Source organism: Dipodomys ordii, unplaced genomic scaffold (genome assembly GCF_000151885.1).
Source record: "Dipodomys ordii isolate 6190 unplaced genomic scaffold, Dord_2.0 Scaffold8, whole genome shotgun sequence".
NCBI classification, from domain to species: domain Eukaryota; kingdom Metazoa; phylum Chordata; class Mammalia; order Rodentia; family Heteromyidae; genus Dipodomys; species Dipodomys ordii.
This window is the reverse complement of record NW_012267224.1, coordinates 24,373,660-24,392,868: the sequence shown is the minus strand read 5'-3', so window position 1 is coordinate 24,392,868 and position 19,209 is coordinate 24,373,660. Positions and strand designations below refer to the sequence as shown.

Below are 19,209 nucleotides of genomic sequence, written 5' to 3'. Positions count from 1 at the left end.
CCACTTGAGCCACAGCATCACCTCCGGCTTCTTTTTTCTGCTTATGTGGTGCTAAGGAATCAAACCCAGGGCCTCATGCATGCAAGGCAAGCGCTTTCCACTGAGCCACCTTCCCAGCTCCATCACTAAAGTTTTAAAAGCCTGCCAATCTAGAATTCTATGTTCAAAAAAATTACCTTTCTAAACAAAATATAAAAACTCTTGAAACAGCAGGGAAGCAAGCAAAAAAATCTGAAAAAATGTACTGTCACTAAAGTAAATATTAGCCATCTCCCACAATTTTCAGTTGAAAATAATCTGGGTTTAATGCATTCATCCTCTTTAAAAATATATTTCAAAATTCTTCACTCTCTATTAGAAATACTTAGAGAGAAGGAAAATAATACTAGGTGCTAAGCTGACCTGCATAAATGATCACTGCCAGGAATTGTGATGTTCCTGTCAGGAAACACAAAAGATTTTTAAATAATCAATGTTTAGGGAGGAAGGAGGGCTGGGCAGTTTTGGAGATCAGCCCAGTGCCCTCTAGGTGAGTGCTCTAGAATTACACTCCTAGTCCCAAATTTCACTTTTAAATTGTGCCATGAGATTACCTATTTAAAATGTAAGTAAGCTGGGTATGAGTGATCTGTAATCCTAGTTACATAGGAGGCTGAGACCTGACCATCATGGTTTGAAGCCACCTGGGTCATAAAAGTCTGAGGCTCTTATCTCCAACGAACTACCAAAAAGATGGAAGTGGGATTATGTGGCTCAAGTGGTAGTGATAGTTTTGAGTGAAAAAAGGTCAAGGACAGCACCTAGGCCCTGAGTTCAACCCCTAGGACTGACAAGCAATACACACACATACACACACACAAGCTGGAGATGGTGGTGCACATCTGGAAGCCCAAATCCTTGGGAGGCAGAAGTAGGAGAATCAGTCCAAGGTTGCAAATGCACCTTACTTGAAAAATAAGCTAAAAGTGAAAAGGGCTAGGAACGTGGATAAGTGTTGAGCTCTTGCCTTGCAAGTGAAAGGCCCTGAATTCAATACCTAGCACTGCAAAAAACAAATAGCTCAGAGAATGGTGCAGAAGAGAAGTATTGTTATAAGTCTTTTGCACTGTAAATGGCATATTTAGAGAGTAGCATTCCACATATAAATATGTGACATATACAATTCTAAATATATAATACTAAAATTTGGAAGGAGTACTTCATATAAAGTACATTTTCTGGTCATAATACAATCAATAATTTGTAGAGGTAAAAATAAATGAGGTACCTGGAAAAGTTGCTAAATACTTTGGAATTGCAAAAATAATCTTTATAATACATGGGTTAATGATATCATTAGGGAACTAGAAAATATTCTTGAACTGATTGAAAATGAAAATATTGTAACTTAAGGGATGAATCAACAGCAGTGCTTGGGCAAAATTTAAAACTCTTAACATTAGAAAAGAAGCATAGTATCAATGAGGTGATCTTCCACGTTAAGCTAGAGATGGGAGGGAAAAACTGGGAGAGCGCGAGGGAGGAGATGACATTGTCTATAAAGAAATGTGTTCATGGGCTGGGAAGATGGCTCAGTGGGAGAGCGCTTGCCTTGCATGCCTGAGGCCCTGGGTTCCATTCCTCAGCACCAGATAAGCAAAAAGAAAAAAAAAAGCCGAAAGTGGCACTGTGGCTCAAGTGGTAGAGCGTTAGCTTTGAGCTGAAGAGCTAAGGGACAGCATTCAGGCCCAGAGTTCAGGCCCCACGACGGGACCCAAAAAAAACCCCCAAAACAGTATTTCCTAAAAAGCATATAAAGACTGCACAAACATGGTTAACAACCTAGCTTGGATCAGAATCACCTCAACTGATATTAAACAACAAAAAGTCTGTCTCTGTCTGCCTCTCTGACACACACACACACACACACACGCACACGCACACACACACACAATTTCACGGATAATTCTGACTTGTATCAGAGTTTGATTTTTTTTTTTTTGGGTCTGGTCGTGGGGTCTGAACTCTGGGCCTGGGCACTGTCCCTCAGCTCTTCAGTTCAAGGATAGCGCTCTACCACTTAAGCCACAGCACCACTTCCAGCTTTTTTCTTTTTGCTTATGTGGTGCTGAGGAATCGAACCCAGGGCCTCAGGCATGCAAGGGAAGCACTCTACCACTGAGCCACCTTCCCAGCCCCTTGTATCAGGGTTTGAAAACCACGCTTCTAGATTCCACTCAAACTTGGTAGCTAGAAGTTACATCTTAAATATGATTCTAGATTTTGACACATTATTATCTTTGACTATCACTGTACTCAAAATAAACATATCACAACTAAATTGAGTGGTTCTAACAGTTTTTTCTACATGTCCTATAAGATGGTTAATCACACCAGTCATCTGGATGAATTTAAATATCTGAACCAAAATGGTCTAATGTCTGAAATGAGGATTTCTTCGAAATAAGGAAGTAATGTTTTATTCAAATTGTATTAATACTCTAGTGGAAATCCATTATGGTTCTCTATGCTCATTATCAAATGCAGAGCTGACACGCAAGAATGCTGAGACAGAGCGTTTGCCACTTACCTGCGAACAGGCTGTGCAAGCTTGCTGCGAGGCACTGGTATACCCCCAGCAGAAGGGGCGCTGGGTCTGGGCAAGCCGCTTCTCATTGCGGTTGTCCCTGCAGGTCTGGTTAGAGTAGTACTGTTGATATTGCTGGGGTTTGCTGGGACTGTGTTCTGAACCACGGGAGGCCCGGGTGAGGAGGTGGTTTGTGTGAACTGTGTTGTTTCTTGACTACCAGGAGAACCAGAGCCATGGTTACTAAATGCTTTCACTGGTTGTCGAAGAGCCAAAGGAGATGGTGCTGCAGGAGAGCGGAATTTGCCTGGAGAAGGTACTGTGGAATGGCAAAGAAAAACCAATGTCTTCAGTGGAATCTGAATATAAGTGAAATCACTATTTTAGTCTACATTTGATGACTGGGAACTAGTACATCTGTATGCTCAACACTTTACTTATACAAATGTAAGCGATAAAGGATATTCCTGGGCTCATTAGAGGTGAAAAAAGGTAATTGGTAAATTCTAAATAAATAAGCCTTTCCTCAGAACTTACAACTGTCCTTGAAAGTTCTAACTAGGTCAGATTGTAACCTACTACGTCAGAAAAGAAAATGCATTATAGGATTCTGCCTCACTATAGTAACTAACTTGGGCCACATAAAAACATTACAAAGGTTGACTATAGGCTGCTATTTAGAATTTGAAACCCATTTCTCTTCCCAAAGAAACATTCATGAAAACACATATAAGTATATGGTGGCTGTATGTCCTAAGTCTTATATCACAGGGTAACCAAAATTTAGAAATTCACAATATTATTAAAAAAATTCTGGTCTGATTACTGTACACATCACAAAATAAGAAAGTTATAAATCAAGGGGCACATAGAAAGGTCTTTGAAGTGATAGAAGATGCTAATTTTTTAAGAATGTCAATTCTACTAAAAGATTTTTATATTAAAATACTCAGACATGAAATAAAATTCTCTGTTTAATCATGTTTGGACATGTCACTCCTGAAAGGACATTCAGATACACATGGATGATAACACTGCAAATAATATCAACATTTTAGTTGATATTAGAGCAGGGACTCAAGACAGGAGGGGAAAGGAGGAGTAGGGACAGAACAAGGGAGAGGAAAAAAATGGATCTTATTCAATTTTTTATGGTTGAGGAGGGAAAACCTAGGCCATAGAAATGAGTTAACTCTACACAATTTCATCTTCCTCACGTCGCATCTAGGACAAAAGTCACAGTAAGGCCTATCACAGTAGCGAGAGAGAATCATGTGTGATGGCAAATCTTAACTCTCAACTTGAGAAGTGCCTAGGAGATACACAAAGCACATTTTTTAGGTGTGTCAGAAAGGATTAAATAAGGGTGAAAAAATCAGTGAATGTGGGTGGCACTGTCTCATGAGGGGAGGTGCCCAGATGGAATAAAGGGGAATGGGCGGAGAAAGCCACTAGCTAGGCATTTTCCCTCTCTTCCTGCCATGATGTGAGCTGCTCTGCTATGTCCTCCTCATCATGATGGGCTATAACTTCTGAGCCATGAACCCAAATTAGTATTTCCTCCTTTAAATCATTCTCTCAGATATCTTACACATGTTTTTATACAGTAAAAAAATCCTCAAAGCAAGGAAGGTATCAAAGCAGTAAAAACTACATCATGATCAAACTTCTGGGAGTAAACAATAAGATTAAAAAATCTTAAGAATGGAGCTGGGAAGGTGGCTCAGTGGTAGAGCGCTTGCCTTGCATGCATGAGGCCCTGGGTTTGATTCCCCAGCACCACATAAGCAAAAAGAAAAAAAGCTGGAAGTGGCACTGTGGCTCAAGTGGTAGAGCGCTAGCCTTGAGCTGAAGAGCTGAGGGACAGCGCCCAGGCCCAGAGTTCAGGCCCCACGGCCGGACCCAAAACAAAAAAAAAACTTAAGGACTTCCTTAAAAAAAAAAAAAAGGAAAACAGGAACAACGATGGAATATTAGACTTCTCAATAGAAATGAAGATAACAAAAGAATATCACTAAAGTTTTATTTATTTATTTGTCGGTCATGGGTCTGAACTCTGGGCCTGGGCACTGTCCCTCAGCTCTTCAGCTCAAGGCTAGCGCTCTACCACTTGAGCCACAGCATCACCTCCGGCTTCTTTTTTCTGCTTATGTGGTGCTAAGGAATCAAACCCAGGGCCTCATGCATGCAAGGCAAGCGCTTTCCACTGAGCCACCTTCCCAGCTCCATCACTAAAGTTTTAAAAGCCTGCCAATCTAGAATTCTATGTTCAAAAAAATTACCTTTCTAAACAAAATATAAAAACTCTTGAAACAGCAGGGAAGCAAGCAAAAAAATCTGAAAAAATGTACTGTCACTAAAGTAAATATTAGCCATCTCCCACAATTTTCAGTTGAAAATAATCTGGGTTTAATGCATTCATCCTCTTTAAAAATATATTTCAAAATTCTTCACTCTCTATTAGAAATACTTAGAGAGAAGGAAAATAATACTAGGTGCTAAGCTGACCTGCATAAATGATCACTGCCAGGAATTGTGATGTTCCTGTCAGGAAACACAAAAGATTTTTAAATAATCAATGTTTAGGGAGGAAGGAGGGCTGGGCAGTTTTGGAGATCAGCCCAGTGCCCTCTAGGTGAGTGCTCTAGAATTACACTCCTAGTCCCAAATTTCACTTTTAAATTGTGCCATGAGATTACCTATTTAAAATGTAAGTAAGCTGGGTATGAGTGATCTGTAATCCTAGTTACATAGGAGGCTGAGACCTGACCATCATGGTTTGAAGCCACCTGGGTCATAAAAGTCTGAGGCTCTTATCTCCAACGAACTACCAAAAAGATGGAAGTGGGATTATGTGGCTCAAGTGGTAGTGATAGTTTTGAGTGAAAAAAGGTCAAGGACAGCACCTAGGCCCTGAGTTCAACCCCTAGGACTGACAAGCAATACACACACATACACACACACAAGCTGGAGATGGTGGTGCACATCTGGAAGCCCAAATCCTTGGGAGGCAGAAGTAGGAGAATCAGTCCAAGGTTGCAAATGCACCTTACTTGAAAAATAAGCTAAAAGTGAAAAGGGCTAGGAACGTGGATAAGTGTTGAGCTCTTGCCTTGCAAGTGAAAGGCCCTGAATTCAATACCTAGCACTGCAAAAAACAAATAGCTCAGAGAATGGTGCAGAAGAGAAGTATTGTTATAAGTCTTTTGCACTGTAAATGGCATATTTAGAGAGTAGCATTCCACATATAAATATGTGACATATACAATTCTAAATATATAATACTAAAATTTGGAAGGAGTACTTCATATAAAGTACATTTTCTGGTCATAATACAATCAATAATTTGTAGAGGTAAAAATAAATGAGGTACCTGGAAAAGTTGCTAAATACTTTGGAATTGCAAAAATAATCTTTATAATACATGGGTTAATGATATCATTAGGGAACTAGAAAATATTCTTGAACTGATTGAAAATGAAAATATTGTAACTTAAGGGATGAATCAACAGCAGTGCTTGGGCAAAATTTAAAACTCTTAACATTAGAAAAGAAGCATAGTATCAATGAGGTGATCTTCCACGTTAAGCTAGAGATGGGAGGGAAAAACTGGGAGAGCGCGAGGGAGGAGATGACATTGTCTATAAAGAAATGTGTTCATGGGCTGGGAAGATGGCTCAGTGGGAGAGCGCTTGCCTTGCATGCCTGAGGCCCTGGGTTCCATTCCTCAGCACCAGATAAGCAAAAAGAAAAAAAAAAGCCGAAAGTGGCACTGTGGCTCAAGTGGTAGAGCACTAGCTTTATAAAGGCTGGGAAGGTGGCTCAGTGGTAGAGTGCTTGCCTTGCATGCATGAGGCCCTGAGTTAGATTCCTCAGCACCACATAAGCAAAAAGCTGGAAATGACGCTGTGGCTCAAGTGGTAGAGCACTAGCCTTGAGCTGAAGAGCTGAGGGACAGTGCCCAGGCCGAGTTCAGGCCCCACGACCCCCCCTCCTCCCCCAAAAAAAACAACAACAAAAAAACAAGAAATGTGTTCATTACCTGACTTATGCAACCATTCTAAACTCAAATGTAACCCCTCTGTATGTCATCTTTATAATAATTAAATAAAAATTAAATTATAAAAATAAGAGCAAAGATCAACCCAATATGTAAAAACTAAACAAATATAAAACTGGAAGACCAAAATAGTTCTGAAAATATCAATAAAAATAAGAAAGGATGGCACAAACACCAATATTGAAAAGAATGAGTGCTCTTTTGATAGTTCATTCAAAAAAATAAGAGACTTTATATCAGTCAACCTAAGTTCACCTTCCATGAAGATAATGAAAGGCTGAATCAAAAATGCCATTCAACGTAAAGGTGCAATGCCTATGTGCATTTCATCATGTCATAATATTTATTGAAATGAACTCCAGGAAATGGAAATAAGAGGTTTTTTCTTCATTGCTGTTTTTCTTTTCTTTTTTGTCTTGTTCATTTATCTGTCTTTGGGAGGGTAAGAGGAGGTACAGAAATGGACAAAGGGTGAACATATGAAGTAGTGGTACTCACTAGAGACACTATGTTGAAAAGGAACTATACAACTTGTGGGTAGGGATGGGAGAGAATGAAGGAAGGGAGGACACTGTCCAAAAAGAAATATAGTCATTACCTGACTTATGTAACTGTAACCCTTCTGTACATCACCTTTATAATAACAACAAAAAAGCCATTCAGGTTTTCTAATAAAAGTCACATAATTTGCAATTCAAAATTTTCTTCCACATAACATTCTAAACTCAAATAGTTCTTTTTTCTTACAGAGTTGAAGAAGAAATTTCAACACTATACACAAGACTATAAAGGAAGAAGTCATTGAATAAGATCAGCATTACCCTGATAAAGCCAAATAAATAAAAGAACATGTATATAAAAAAACCCTTAATAAATGTTAGAAAAATTTAATCCAGCATTGTAACCATAATTTGACTTATGAAATTATAACCTCTTTGTAACACTACTTAGTAATAATAAAAATATAATACACAAAAGGCTCTATCATACTCAAGTAGAGTTATAAGGTTAAATAAATGTCTGAAAAAAATCAGTTTAAGTTCACACATTAATAGACTAAAAGAAAACCACATGATCATACTAACAAATGCAGAAAACCCAAAATTTAATATGCACTATTTTTAAAAACTCTAAACAAACTAGAAATACCTTAAAGTAAAATATTCATATCAACAAGTAGTCACTAAGAAAATGCGAAAGCAAATAATAAACTTGGAGTAAATACTTGAAAATATGTACTTGGTAAAACTCTAATTTAGAAGACACAGAATTCTTATAAGTGAATAAAATTGAACACAAAATTAGCAGAATAGCTAGGTACTGGTGGCCCAAGCCTGTAATCCTAGCTATTCAGCAAGCGAAGATATGAGGATCATGGTTCAAAGCTAGCTTGGGCAGGAAAGGCTCTTATCTCCAATTAACCACCAGAACACTGAATGTGGAGCTGTGGTTCAAAGTTGTAAAGCACTAGCTTTGAGGGAAAAAAAAATCAGGGACAGCACCCCAGCCCTGAGTTCAAGCCCCATAATTGCCAAAAAGAAAAAAGAAAAAGAACAAAAGATTTCAGCTGCTACTTCATAAGGGAAAACATATGGATGTTTGGGAATAAAATGAAAAGATATTCACCATTACTAACAATGTGAAAATAAATCCTCAGAGTAAGCTACCTACTACAGTCTGCATGCATCCCCAAAGTCATGTGTTGGAAACAATTCCCAGTGCAGTATTTTTTAGGAGATGTTAGCTCATGAAAACTCTTCCCTCATGAATGAATTGGTGCTACATAAAAGGCATATGGAAGCAAGTTCTCTCTCTCTGGAGCTTCTTTCAAGTGAAAACAATAAGTTCCTTATTTGCTCTCCAGTCTTCCAACATGTCACCAGGCAGTTAGAAGGTCCATTCAGATGGCAGCTCCTCAATTAAGACTTACCAGACTTCAGAACTAAGGGATACATTTCTGTCTTACTCAGGTGTTCTCTTTATAGCAGCACAAAACATATAAGACACTGCTCACACTCATCTATTGGAAATAATTAAAATCAGAAACAATTACAAATATTGCTAAGCATCTGGATTCTCCATACTTTGTTGGTAGGAATGTAAAACACTATTACCACACTGAAGAAACAACTTGGCAGTTTCCTCTTAGATTAAACACATTCTGGCCTGATACATAGAGGTACAATTACTGATTTCCCACGTGATTTGTCTCCACTGCTACTGTGGTGAGGGTGAGCAATCATGAAGGTCCTAATTCTCAGCTAGAGCTCTGCTGACACCAACTTGAGGGGAAGTGGAAAAGCACCTTACTACTGCTGGGGCAGGATGCTGAGGTGAAGTGCAGGTCTCTAATGACACTAAAAGCTGAATGCTTATTGCAAGCCAGCAGATAGAAGTCTCACCCCTTTACTGTGGTCTCTGATACATCTTGGGGAAAGGTGTTGGGGTGCCTCACACGCAAAATCCAACCTCCCTATTGGGCCTACTGAAATCTAAGCCCACCCACAGCTGTGGCTACTTGGTTGGAGTAAAGCAATTGTCTTCCCTAGTACTTTGAGAAGCTTTTTGTCTTCCACACCCAATGGATTTTTGAAGGCACTAAGTATGTAAAGCAAAAAAAAAAAAACAAACCCTCTGGGAACTTACTACCATGTCATTCCTTGAATCTCAAGGTCCCTAGATGGTCTCCCTTCTCCTCCCTTCACTTTGAATCTTAAGTGTATTTTATATAATACCGAAAAACACATCTGTGCTCTTGGATTAAAAAAAAAAAAAGTCTAGCCAGGTCCCAGTGGCTTATGCCTGTAATCCTAGCTACTCAGGAGGCTGAGATCTGAGGACTGAGGTTCAAAGCCAGCCTGGGCAGGAAAATCCGTAGACTTTTATTTCCAATTAACCACCAGAAAACTGAAAATGGTACTGTGGCTCATAGTGGTACAGTGCTTACCTTGAGTTGAAGAGCTCAGGACAGTGTCCAGGCCCAAAGTTCAAGCCCCATGACCAACACAATAAATAAATAAATAAAGTCCGAGATTTTTATTATTTAAAATTTTCAGGAGCTGGGTGCCAATGGCTCACACCTGTAATCCTAGCTATGCAAGGATCTGAGATCTGAGGATCATGCTTCAAAGCCAGCCTGGCAGGAAAGTCCATGAGCCTCTTATTTCCAATTAACTACCAAAAAAGACAGAAGAGTGCTCAAGTGGTAGAGCATTAGCTCTGAGCACAAAAATTCAGGGATAGAGACAGGCCCTGAGTTCAAGTCCCCCCAGCTCCCAAATTCAGGAGATATCTTTCTTGAGCATAATTACTAATAGGTAAAATAGTGGCCAGAGATAAAAGCTCTGATGAAACTAGGAATAGAAGAAATGTACTTCAACATAATAAAGGTATATAGAGCAAACCTGTAAGTCACCTCAGAGTCAATAGGGAAAAACTAAAATAATTTTCTCCAAAGTTAGGAAGGAGATAGGCATTCACTGTCCCCACTCTTTCTTAGTAAATACTAAAGTTCTTAAACAGAAGGAGGCAAGAGAACGAAATAAAAGGGAGTCATATAGGGAAGAAAGAAGTAAAATTATCTTTATTCAGAGATGAAATGAGTCTATACTTAAAAGACCTAAAAGATTTCACCAAAAACCTTCTAGAGCTAATAAACATTTTCAGCAATTTAGAAGGATTCAATATTAATAAGCAAAAATCAATAGCTTTAAGAATGTAAACAAGAAAACAATTCCAATCTATCAAAGAGGCCAGAGATCTCTCAATGAAAAACACAAAACCCTAAAGAAAGAAATATAAAAAGGTCACTTGAGCCGGGTACCTGGTAGCTCACGTCTGTAATCCTGGCTACTAAGGAGGCTCAGATCTGAGAATCACGGTTCAAAGATGGTCGGGGCAGGAAAGTCCGTGAGACTCTTATCTCCAATAAACCACTAGTAAACTGGAAGTGGCACTGTGGCTCAAGGACAGCACCCAGACCCAGAGTTCAAGCTCCATGACCAACCAAAAAAAAAAAGTCACGCGATGAGGTAAATGTCTCATGTTCATGGACTGGCAGAAATAATGCTATGAAAATAAATCCTCATCAAAATCCCAAAGTTACTCTAAACAGAAATAGAAAAATCAAAGTTTCACAGGGAAACAAAGGACTCAATAGTAAAACTAATCCCAAACAAGGAATAATGCTAGCGGTATCATAATACCTGACTAGAAATTGTATGATGAAGCCGTAACAGACCCCACATGATACGGACACAAACATAGACACTAAGATCAATGGAACAAAATAGACCAGCAAATAAACCTACACAGTTACAGTGACCTGATTTTTGACAAAGGAACCAAAAACATACACTAGAAAAAAGACTGCTTCTTTAACAAATGGTGCTGGAAAAAGCTTGTTATCTATCAACAACATATAGAAGACTGAAACTAGATGTCTATCTCTCATCCTATATTCTGTGTAAAAGTTTTTTGTTTTTCCTGTAGCTTGAACTCTGGGCCTGGGCCCTGTCACTAAGCCTCTTTGTACTCAAAGCCAGCACTACTACTTGAGCCACAGAGCCACTTCCAACTTTTTCTGAGTAGTTTAATTGAGATAAGAGTCTCATGGACTTTGCCCAGGCTGGCTTCAAACCACAATCCTCAGATCTCAGACTTCTGAGTACCTAAGATTACAGGAGTGAGCCACTGGTGCCCAGCTAAAAATCAATTTTTAAATAATAGAAATCTCAGACTTTAAAAAAAATCAAATCTAGAAACACAGATATATTTTTTCCTATTAAAAGATCTTAATGTAAGATATGAAAATTTGAAACTCCTATAGGAAAATACAAAGAACACATAGGTATAGGCAATTTTTTGAATAGTACTGAATGCCCAGGAAGTTATGGAAAGAATGGACAAATGGGACTGCATCACAGAAATCGTACAAAACAAATGACATGGTAAAATCTACAAAGAAAAGGAATGGAGAAGTTTAAAATAAGAGAAACTTGAGGCATATATTGAAAGGTGCAATCCAGGAACAGTCATGCATGCTTGTAGTTGCAGCACTTGGGCAGCTAAGGCGGGAGGATGGGAAGTTCAAGGCAAGCTGAACTAAACAGGACCTACCTTAGTGGGGAAGAGAGGGGTAAAAAAAAAAAAAAAAAAGGGAAACTAGGCTGGGCGCCAGTGGCTCAAGGCTGTAATCCTAGCTACTCAGGAGGCTGAGATCTGAGGATCATAGTTCAAAGCCAGCTTGGGCAGGAAAGGTCCTGAGACTCTTATCTCCAATTAACCACTTAAGAACCTGAAGTGGACCTGTGGCTCAAAACAGTATAGCGCTAGCCTTCAGAGGAAAAAGAAAGCCAGCTCAAGCAGGAAAGTCCCCAAGTCTCTGTGAGATTCTTATAACCAATTAACTACCAGAAAACTAGAAGTGGAGCTGTGGCTCTAAGTAGTAAAGTCTAGCCTTGAGTGAAAGAGCTCAGGGACTTCACCCACACCCAGAGTTCAAGTCTCACGACCAACAAAAAGAGAGGGGGGGTAAGGAGGGAGAAGAGAAAGAAAGGAGGGAGGGAGAGAGAGGAGGAGAAGAGGAGAGGGAGAGCGGAAGAGAGAAAAGAGAAAAAGAAAGTCAGAATAGTGGCTACTTTTGGTGAAGAGGGTTCTGGCCTAACATCAAAGAGATATTTCTCAATTCTACTGAATTCCACCTTATTCTATATCCTGTAGCCACTTCTCAATTGGTTTAGAACTTAAGAGAAAAGGTATATAAAGACAATCTACAAACCACAACACCAACTATAAAATATGAAAACTTGGATTAGTGAATAAGAGATGAAACAACAGAACATAAATACGCATAAATGTTTTACTAAATTAAGACAGCTAGATATGCAAGAATTCTAATTCATAATAGCTGAGACTGGACTGTTACGTCATCTAATCATGGAAAGAAGTATGGTAGCTCAGAAGCACAAAAATAATGTAACTTCTAAGGGTAAATTAAAAGATACTGATCAAGATGCACAAGATTTCTGCCTGGGCTGACTTCAAACCATTACCTTCAGATCTCAGACTCCCCGGTAGCTAGTATTACAGGCATGATTCTTTCATTCAAGAAAAGGCTTTATTTATATTTATAGGGTAAATTGTGATGGTCCAAATCATGTATGTATGGTGTGTTGATCAAATTAAGAGTAGTGAGTATACTCATAGCCTCATACATTTATCATGTTTTGTAATGAGACCATTCAAAAACCTAATTTATATTCTGAAATACACATGATACATTCTTGTATTATAAGTTCTATTCTATACACTAGAACCCCAGAATTTATTCCTTCAATACACTTTGTGGTGTATAGATTTATATATGCATGAACAAAAGAATTCTACCTTTGTTAAAAAAGAAAGCATGTAAATAAAACAAACTGGACTAGAAAAAATAAGTTGCTTATTCTACCTTTGTTAAAAAAGAAAGCATGTATGGGAAGGTGGCTCAGTGGTAGAGCGCTTGCCTTGCATGCATGAGGCCCTGGGTTCGATTCCTCAGCACCACATAAGCAAAAAGAAAAAAACCGGAAGTGGTACTGTGGCTCAAGTGGTAGAGTGCTAGCCTTGAGCTGAGAGGTCAAGCCCCACGACCAGATCCCCCCCAAAAAAAGAAAGCATGTAAATAAAACAAACTGGACTAGAAAAAATAAGGAAGGAAGGAGGGAAGGAAAAAAGGGAGGGAGGGAGGGAGAGAGGAAGGGAGGGATGGAGGGAGGTAAGTAAAAAAGAACAAAGACAAAAGACAATACTTTTTTTACTGTCCCTCACCTCAACTTCATGGGCATCCTTACATAGCTATATTATAATTATTGGTTAAACCAATCTGACTGCAATGTTTATATTATGACTACACTGTAATTGTAGTTACTCTTTTGTAAGCTTTTTTGATAATATGAACAACTCTTTGCTATAAAAACCCTCAAAATAATTTCCTGTTCCATCAAAGAATATAATCTTTAAAGTTCATTATTCCTAACTATGGTACCAAAAGATATCGTTATTGGTCAACAGGTATTTACAAATTCACACATCTCTCATTGTTTGTATTTCTTCAGTCAAATTTTCTCTAAAGCTTCTACTCAGTACTGTCAGTTTAACCAATGTCACTGTTTTCTCTCAGTTCTGCTTCCTTTTATATACTTTACATCCAGACTCTTAGAATCATATACTGGAGAGCTGTCATGTTTAACTTCTATATCTCTAACACTCAATTCTTACAACCACACAACAGTGCTTTAGCATCAATCAGTTTCTAATACAAAGTGTTTTTATTTCATGTTATATATAAGTAAACAAAAATTAATGTCTGAAGAAAAAACAACACATGGAATGCCAAACGTTTGATTTACTTTAGAGCACTTATTAACTAATATGTTAAATGCTGATTTGTGGTTAGAAAAACGGTAAATTCTCTATTCCTTTCAGAAGAGCAATCCAATACATACCTCTGTAGAAAATGTTTCTTCTGGATTTATCCATATAACAAGGAATTAATTCACCTTATATTATGAAAAAAGAGACTGAAATGTGTCTTGTAGACATCACTGACTCAGAATGCCAAGAGGCATAAGGGTTAGCTACAGCATCTGCTGAAACTTTAAACTTAGTAAGAGGCTGTAGTTACCTCTTTTTGTAGATGAAGTTTGAAGCAACTGTTTGGCTTTGAGGGAAGTGCGAGGCAAATTTTTCAGCCTTTGCGAAGCTGTTGAAAAATAAAGAACTGTAATATTTGCCTGGAAGTACAAGATAAAGGCTATAGCTTCTGTAAACTTGAATATTTTAATAGAAACTTTAAAACTTATCAAGGAAGAGAAACTATAAGATGAAAATGTTAGACCCAGAAGCAAAGAGATTTTAAAGAGAAGCTCAGTGCAACACAAGGTATGCATACAGCATACTTAGAACTAGTTTTTTGGTAGATGAAAAAAACTCATATGTCAATCAGCTGACATATCAAAGAGAAAACAAACCACCAGCAAACATGCTACAGGATGCAAAGAATACAAATATAAAGATAAAAGTGATGAACACAAGCACACAGCATAGAAAATAAATGCAATACCTTTACTACAAAAAAGCGCATTTTGGCAAAGCAGTTATTGTTAGATGAAATGCCCTAAAATGAAATAAATCCCCATACTCAAAAAGGAGAAGAAAACTCAGAACCAGGAAAGTCTTCTGAAAGTCATAATCTGATGGCTTTACTGTGGTCAACATTTTCTTGTTATACAATTCAATTAATTTTAACCTCCATCTTTGAGTAATATCATATTTAAATCATGTACATACACATGCAGAGAGGGAGGTGTGTGTGCATGTGTGTGCATGTACGCATGCACAAGTGTTGATGTGAGCTGAAGGGTCTGAATGAGAAAAGGCATATGCCTTTTTTTTTTTTTTCCTTTCGGTACTGGTATTAGGGTTTGAACTCAGGGCCTGGGAGCTGTCCCTTAGTTTTTTTGTTTTTTCTCTGTTAGTGCTCTACCATTTAAACCACAGCCTCTCTTCCAGCTTTTTGGTGGTTAACTGGAAGTAGAGTCTTAGGGACTTTTCTGCCTGGAGGACTGGCTTCAAACTAAGATCCTCAGATTTCAGTCTCTTGAATAGTTAGGATTACAGGCACAAGCCACTGGTGCTCAAATTAGCATATGCCTTTTAATATGATCAATGAAGAACTCTTGTCTTTTTCCAAATTTCTAATCTTCTGAAACTACATTAAAACTCTCATACTATCATTTAATATTCAGCCCAAGTCTGGAGTAAAAATGGTTCCAATTACTCTAAAACAAGTTACCATGGCTTCTGTGATCTATAGTGGTATACATATAGAGTCCCACATCTACCAATGCAGTCACCTATATCCATTGGTGTAAAGTTCTATACTTCTAGATGAACATACCATTTTCTTTAAATCAAAGAGATTTCTTGCCTAAGAGTATAGCAAGGACACAGATAAGTAGTGGGGTTATAAAGTAATATTTGATAAATTATTAGAGAACAAAGAATAATATGCTGAATTCTATCAAAGTTGGGCAATGATTATTACCTTACAGCTAATAAATTTACAATGTATTTCACTTCTGATTCTCAGCACTCTATAAATTACTATAGCTAAATAGTGTCTGATGCCAATTTAACTCAAATAGGAAGACTAGCAAAAACTCCACATTGAAAAAAAAACTTTGTAATGAATGGGTTACCTTATACCTACATCATAAAATGCACTATTATCATCAAATATCCTTCACCTACATATTTATTCACATGTTTTCATCCAACCATCCATCCATCTACCCATCCATCCTATATTCAATTACTCGTAGAGCTGAGTATCTGCTTCACTCCCAGTACTGCTTTGGGGACATGGAGCTAGTAGCCAACTCAATAGACAGTTGATATTCTCATGAAACTAGAACTTAAGAAAGGGGAGACAGACAATATAAACGAAGTAGCAAAAGAAACAACTTTCCCAACGGTGATAGCTATCTCAAGGAGAAAAGTAAGTAGAAAACGGGGACAAGAAGATTTAAGTTGCAATTACAAATAAATGACCAGGAAAAATTTTCCCTAAGAGGGTATTTGCACAAAGATGAAGAAAGAGTGAGACTTAATGAGTGATGTAGAAACTGGGAAAAAGTATTCCAGATTAAGTAAAAAGCAACTGTAAGAATATGAAATTGCAACGTGAATAGTATCCTGAAGAACAGAACTCAGCTGTATATGACGGCAAAGCAAACCAGCAATCTATTAAAATCTAATACCATCCACAATAATCTATTTGCAGTCACAGCTATGGTAAATTTAATGGACTCTATTGTCTTTCAAATTTCATGGTCAAGTCACAACAATGGAAACTAGACAAGGGACACACTTTTACCAGGAATTCACTGTAGAATGAGACTACATAAACAATTCTGTAGCAGCTTCTAAGTTTATCTGATACAGATTTGAATGATGATTTTCATAAACTATCAATCATCAGGTGATGTCAGCCAAACAAAAACCTTTTTTTTTTTTGGGTCAGTCATGGGGCTTGAATTCAGGGCCTAGGTGTTGTCCCTGAGCTCTCCTGCTCAAGAATAGTGCTCTACCACTTTGAGCCACAGTTTTACTTCCAATTTCCTGGTTGTCAATAGGAGGTAAGAGTCTCACAGACTTTCCTGCCAGGGAAGGTTCTGAACTGTAATCCTCAGATCTCAGCCTCCTGAGTAGCTGGGATTACAGATGTGAGCCACCAGAGGCTGGCTAAGAACTAAATTTTTATCTAAATTAATCTCATCGGATCCATTTTCTCTTCAGAAAGGCAGACATTTTCTAAATGACAAAGTGAACTAGTTTAAGTGAAACATCCCAAATCATTCTATAATAATAGAATGTTAGCTATGAAAATATATTATCCTTTTAGTAGAGATTTTATTAATTTTTTTGCTGACAGTTCTAAAATTCAAAGTTTGATAAAATATTTTCACTGTTGGCAGGTTTTTTTTTCTTGCCGCTATTATTCTAATTCATTTAATTTCATTAGGTTACTGGGCTTAGTAACACAGGGAGACTGTTAAAAGCAATCTTTACTAAGTGCTAAACACTAATTACAAGCTACTTCAGTGAATGAAAATTAATTAGCTAAAAATCTTGTGATGTTTTATTTAAAATCTCTTACTGCTGAACTGGTGGCATGGCTCAGCAGCAGAGCACCTATTTAGCAAACACATGCCCTGAGTTCAAATCTTAGTATACCAAAATTTTAAAAAAGAATACCAGAACTGGGTGCCAGTGACTCACACCTGTAATCCTAGCTATTCAGGAGGCTGACATCTGAGGATCTTGGTTTTGAAGCCAGCCTGGGCAGGAAAGTTGTAAGACTATCATCAATTAACTCCCCCCAAAACAGAAGCAGAGCTGAAGCTCAAGTGTTAGAATGTTAGCCTTGAGCACAAAAGCTCAGTGCCAGCACAGTGCCCAAGCCTACAGTTCAAGTCCCAGGACCAGGGTAAAAAATAATAATACTAGAACACTAAATTTCTTGTTGCTTACAAATTCTCAGTTATCCTTTGATTTTCGCTCACCCACTTCACCTCCAATCTTCTGTGTTACCAAGCCATTTTCTAATTATTGAAAAGAAAAAAAACAAACTCTAGATTTTACTATTGACTCACCCCTTTGTTCAAACCTTTATTTCCTGCACAGATTATGCAGTAAAGAGCCTTCTCAGTAATTTCTCCTCTCTCTTCACTTTAGTCCATTTTCCATACTGTTATAAAACCAATTAAAAACACCCTAGGGCTGGGCACTGGTGGCTCAAGCCTGTAATCCTAGCTGCTCAGAAGGCCAAGATCTGAGGATCACAGTTCAAAGCCAGCCCAGGCAGGAAAGTCCATGAGATTCTCATCTGCAATTAACCACCAGAAAACCGAAAGTGGCACTGTGGCTCAAGTGGTAGAGCACTTGCCTTGGGCTGAAGAGCTCAGGGACTGCATCCAGGCCCAGAGTTCAAGCCCCCCCAAAACCAAAAACAAACAAAAAAAGCTCCCTAGGGCTCCTTAGGCTTATAGGATGAAACTCAAACTTAAAAATTCTTAAGAGTCTATTTCCTACCTCCACTTCTCAGACCCCGTCACTGATTCTATTCTTCACCTATCCTCTTCTCTGCACTTCAGCTGTAGGAAACCACTAGGACCAGGTTATCATTCTTTAGAATTTTCATTGCATACTCTGTAATTCTTTGTTTGGCAACTCATGCAAGCTCCTCTTGAGCTGGCAGAGATCTTCTGGATCCCACATCTACTTCATGGGGCTAACATATCTCTCTTCTCTCAGAAGTTCTAGCCTGTTAATTCTTACTATTGGCAGGCATAGGCTGTCTCACTCATTTATATTTTTTGCATTATGGACAGAACATAAACCCCTCAGCTGAGGTTCAATAAGTGGCTTTCAAACTTGAATATGCTTCAAAATCAGCTGAGACATTTTTAAGAATGAGATTCTAGGTCTCCAACCTCCTCAATCCAATAACAACATTGTATTTATAAAATCTTGTGATTAGATAACTGACAACATCACTGCACTACTTATTCTTAAACTGATGTTCCATAAACACTTTACTCATTCTAAGCCCATGAACTATGGTTATTATATAATTAGATTTATTTCAATTCAAGTTTCATAATTACATAAAGTTTAAGGATCACCTTTCAGTGTTCTGGTAGGAAATGAATTCCTTGCTTGTAGGTATCAGAATAGTCTGGGCTATGTTCAAGCAGACAACTGTTCTGGATACTGCACTGGATACAGTGAAAGATCCAGAGTACAATGTTGGTCCTATAGATCACTGTTCTCAGGTATACTCTGTATACTATGTAAAACTTTTTTTTTTTGGTCGGTAGTGGGGCCTGAACTCTGGGCCTGGGCGCTGTCCCTCAGCTCTTCAGCTCAAGGCTAGAGCTCTACCACATTGAGCCACAGCACCACTTCCGTCTTTTTTTTTCTGTTTATGTGGTGCTGAGGAATCGAACCCAGGGCCTCATGCATGCAAGGCAAG

The 19,209-nt window shown here is 38.2% G+C and overlaps 1 protein-coding gene across 2 annotated transcripts in view; it reads right to left on the bottom strand.

Annotated features, from left to right (window-relative positions):
- Slain2 (SLAIN motif family, member 2) overlaps positions 1–19,209 on the bottom strand; it is a 60,811-nt gene that overhangs the window by 7,326 nt on the left and 34,276 nt on the right. Inside the window, exons 7-8 of one of the 2 annotated variants that reach the window (XM_013009076.1) lie at positions 14,296–14,373; positions 2,570–2,885 (exon numbers count right to left, since the gene is read on the bottom strand). In XM_013009076.1, coding sequence (XP_012864530.1) covers positions 2,570–2,885; positions 14,296–14,373 — 394 coding nt within the window. The remainder of the gene's footprint in view (positions 1–2,569; positions 2,886–14,295; positions 14,374–19,209) is intronic. The other variant, XM_013009077.1, reaches the window with a different exon arrangement.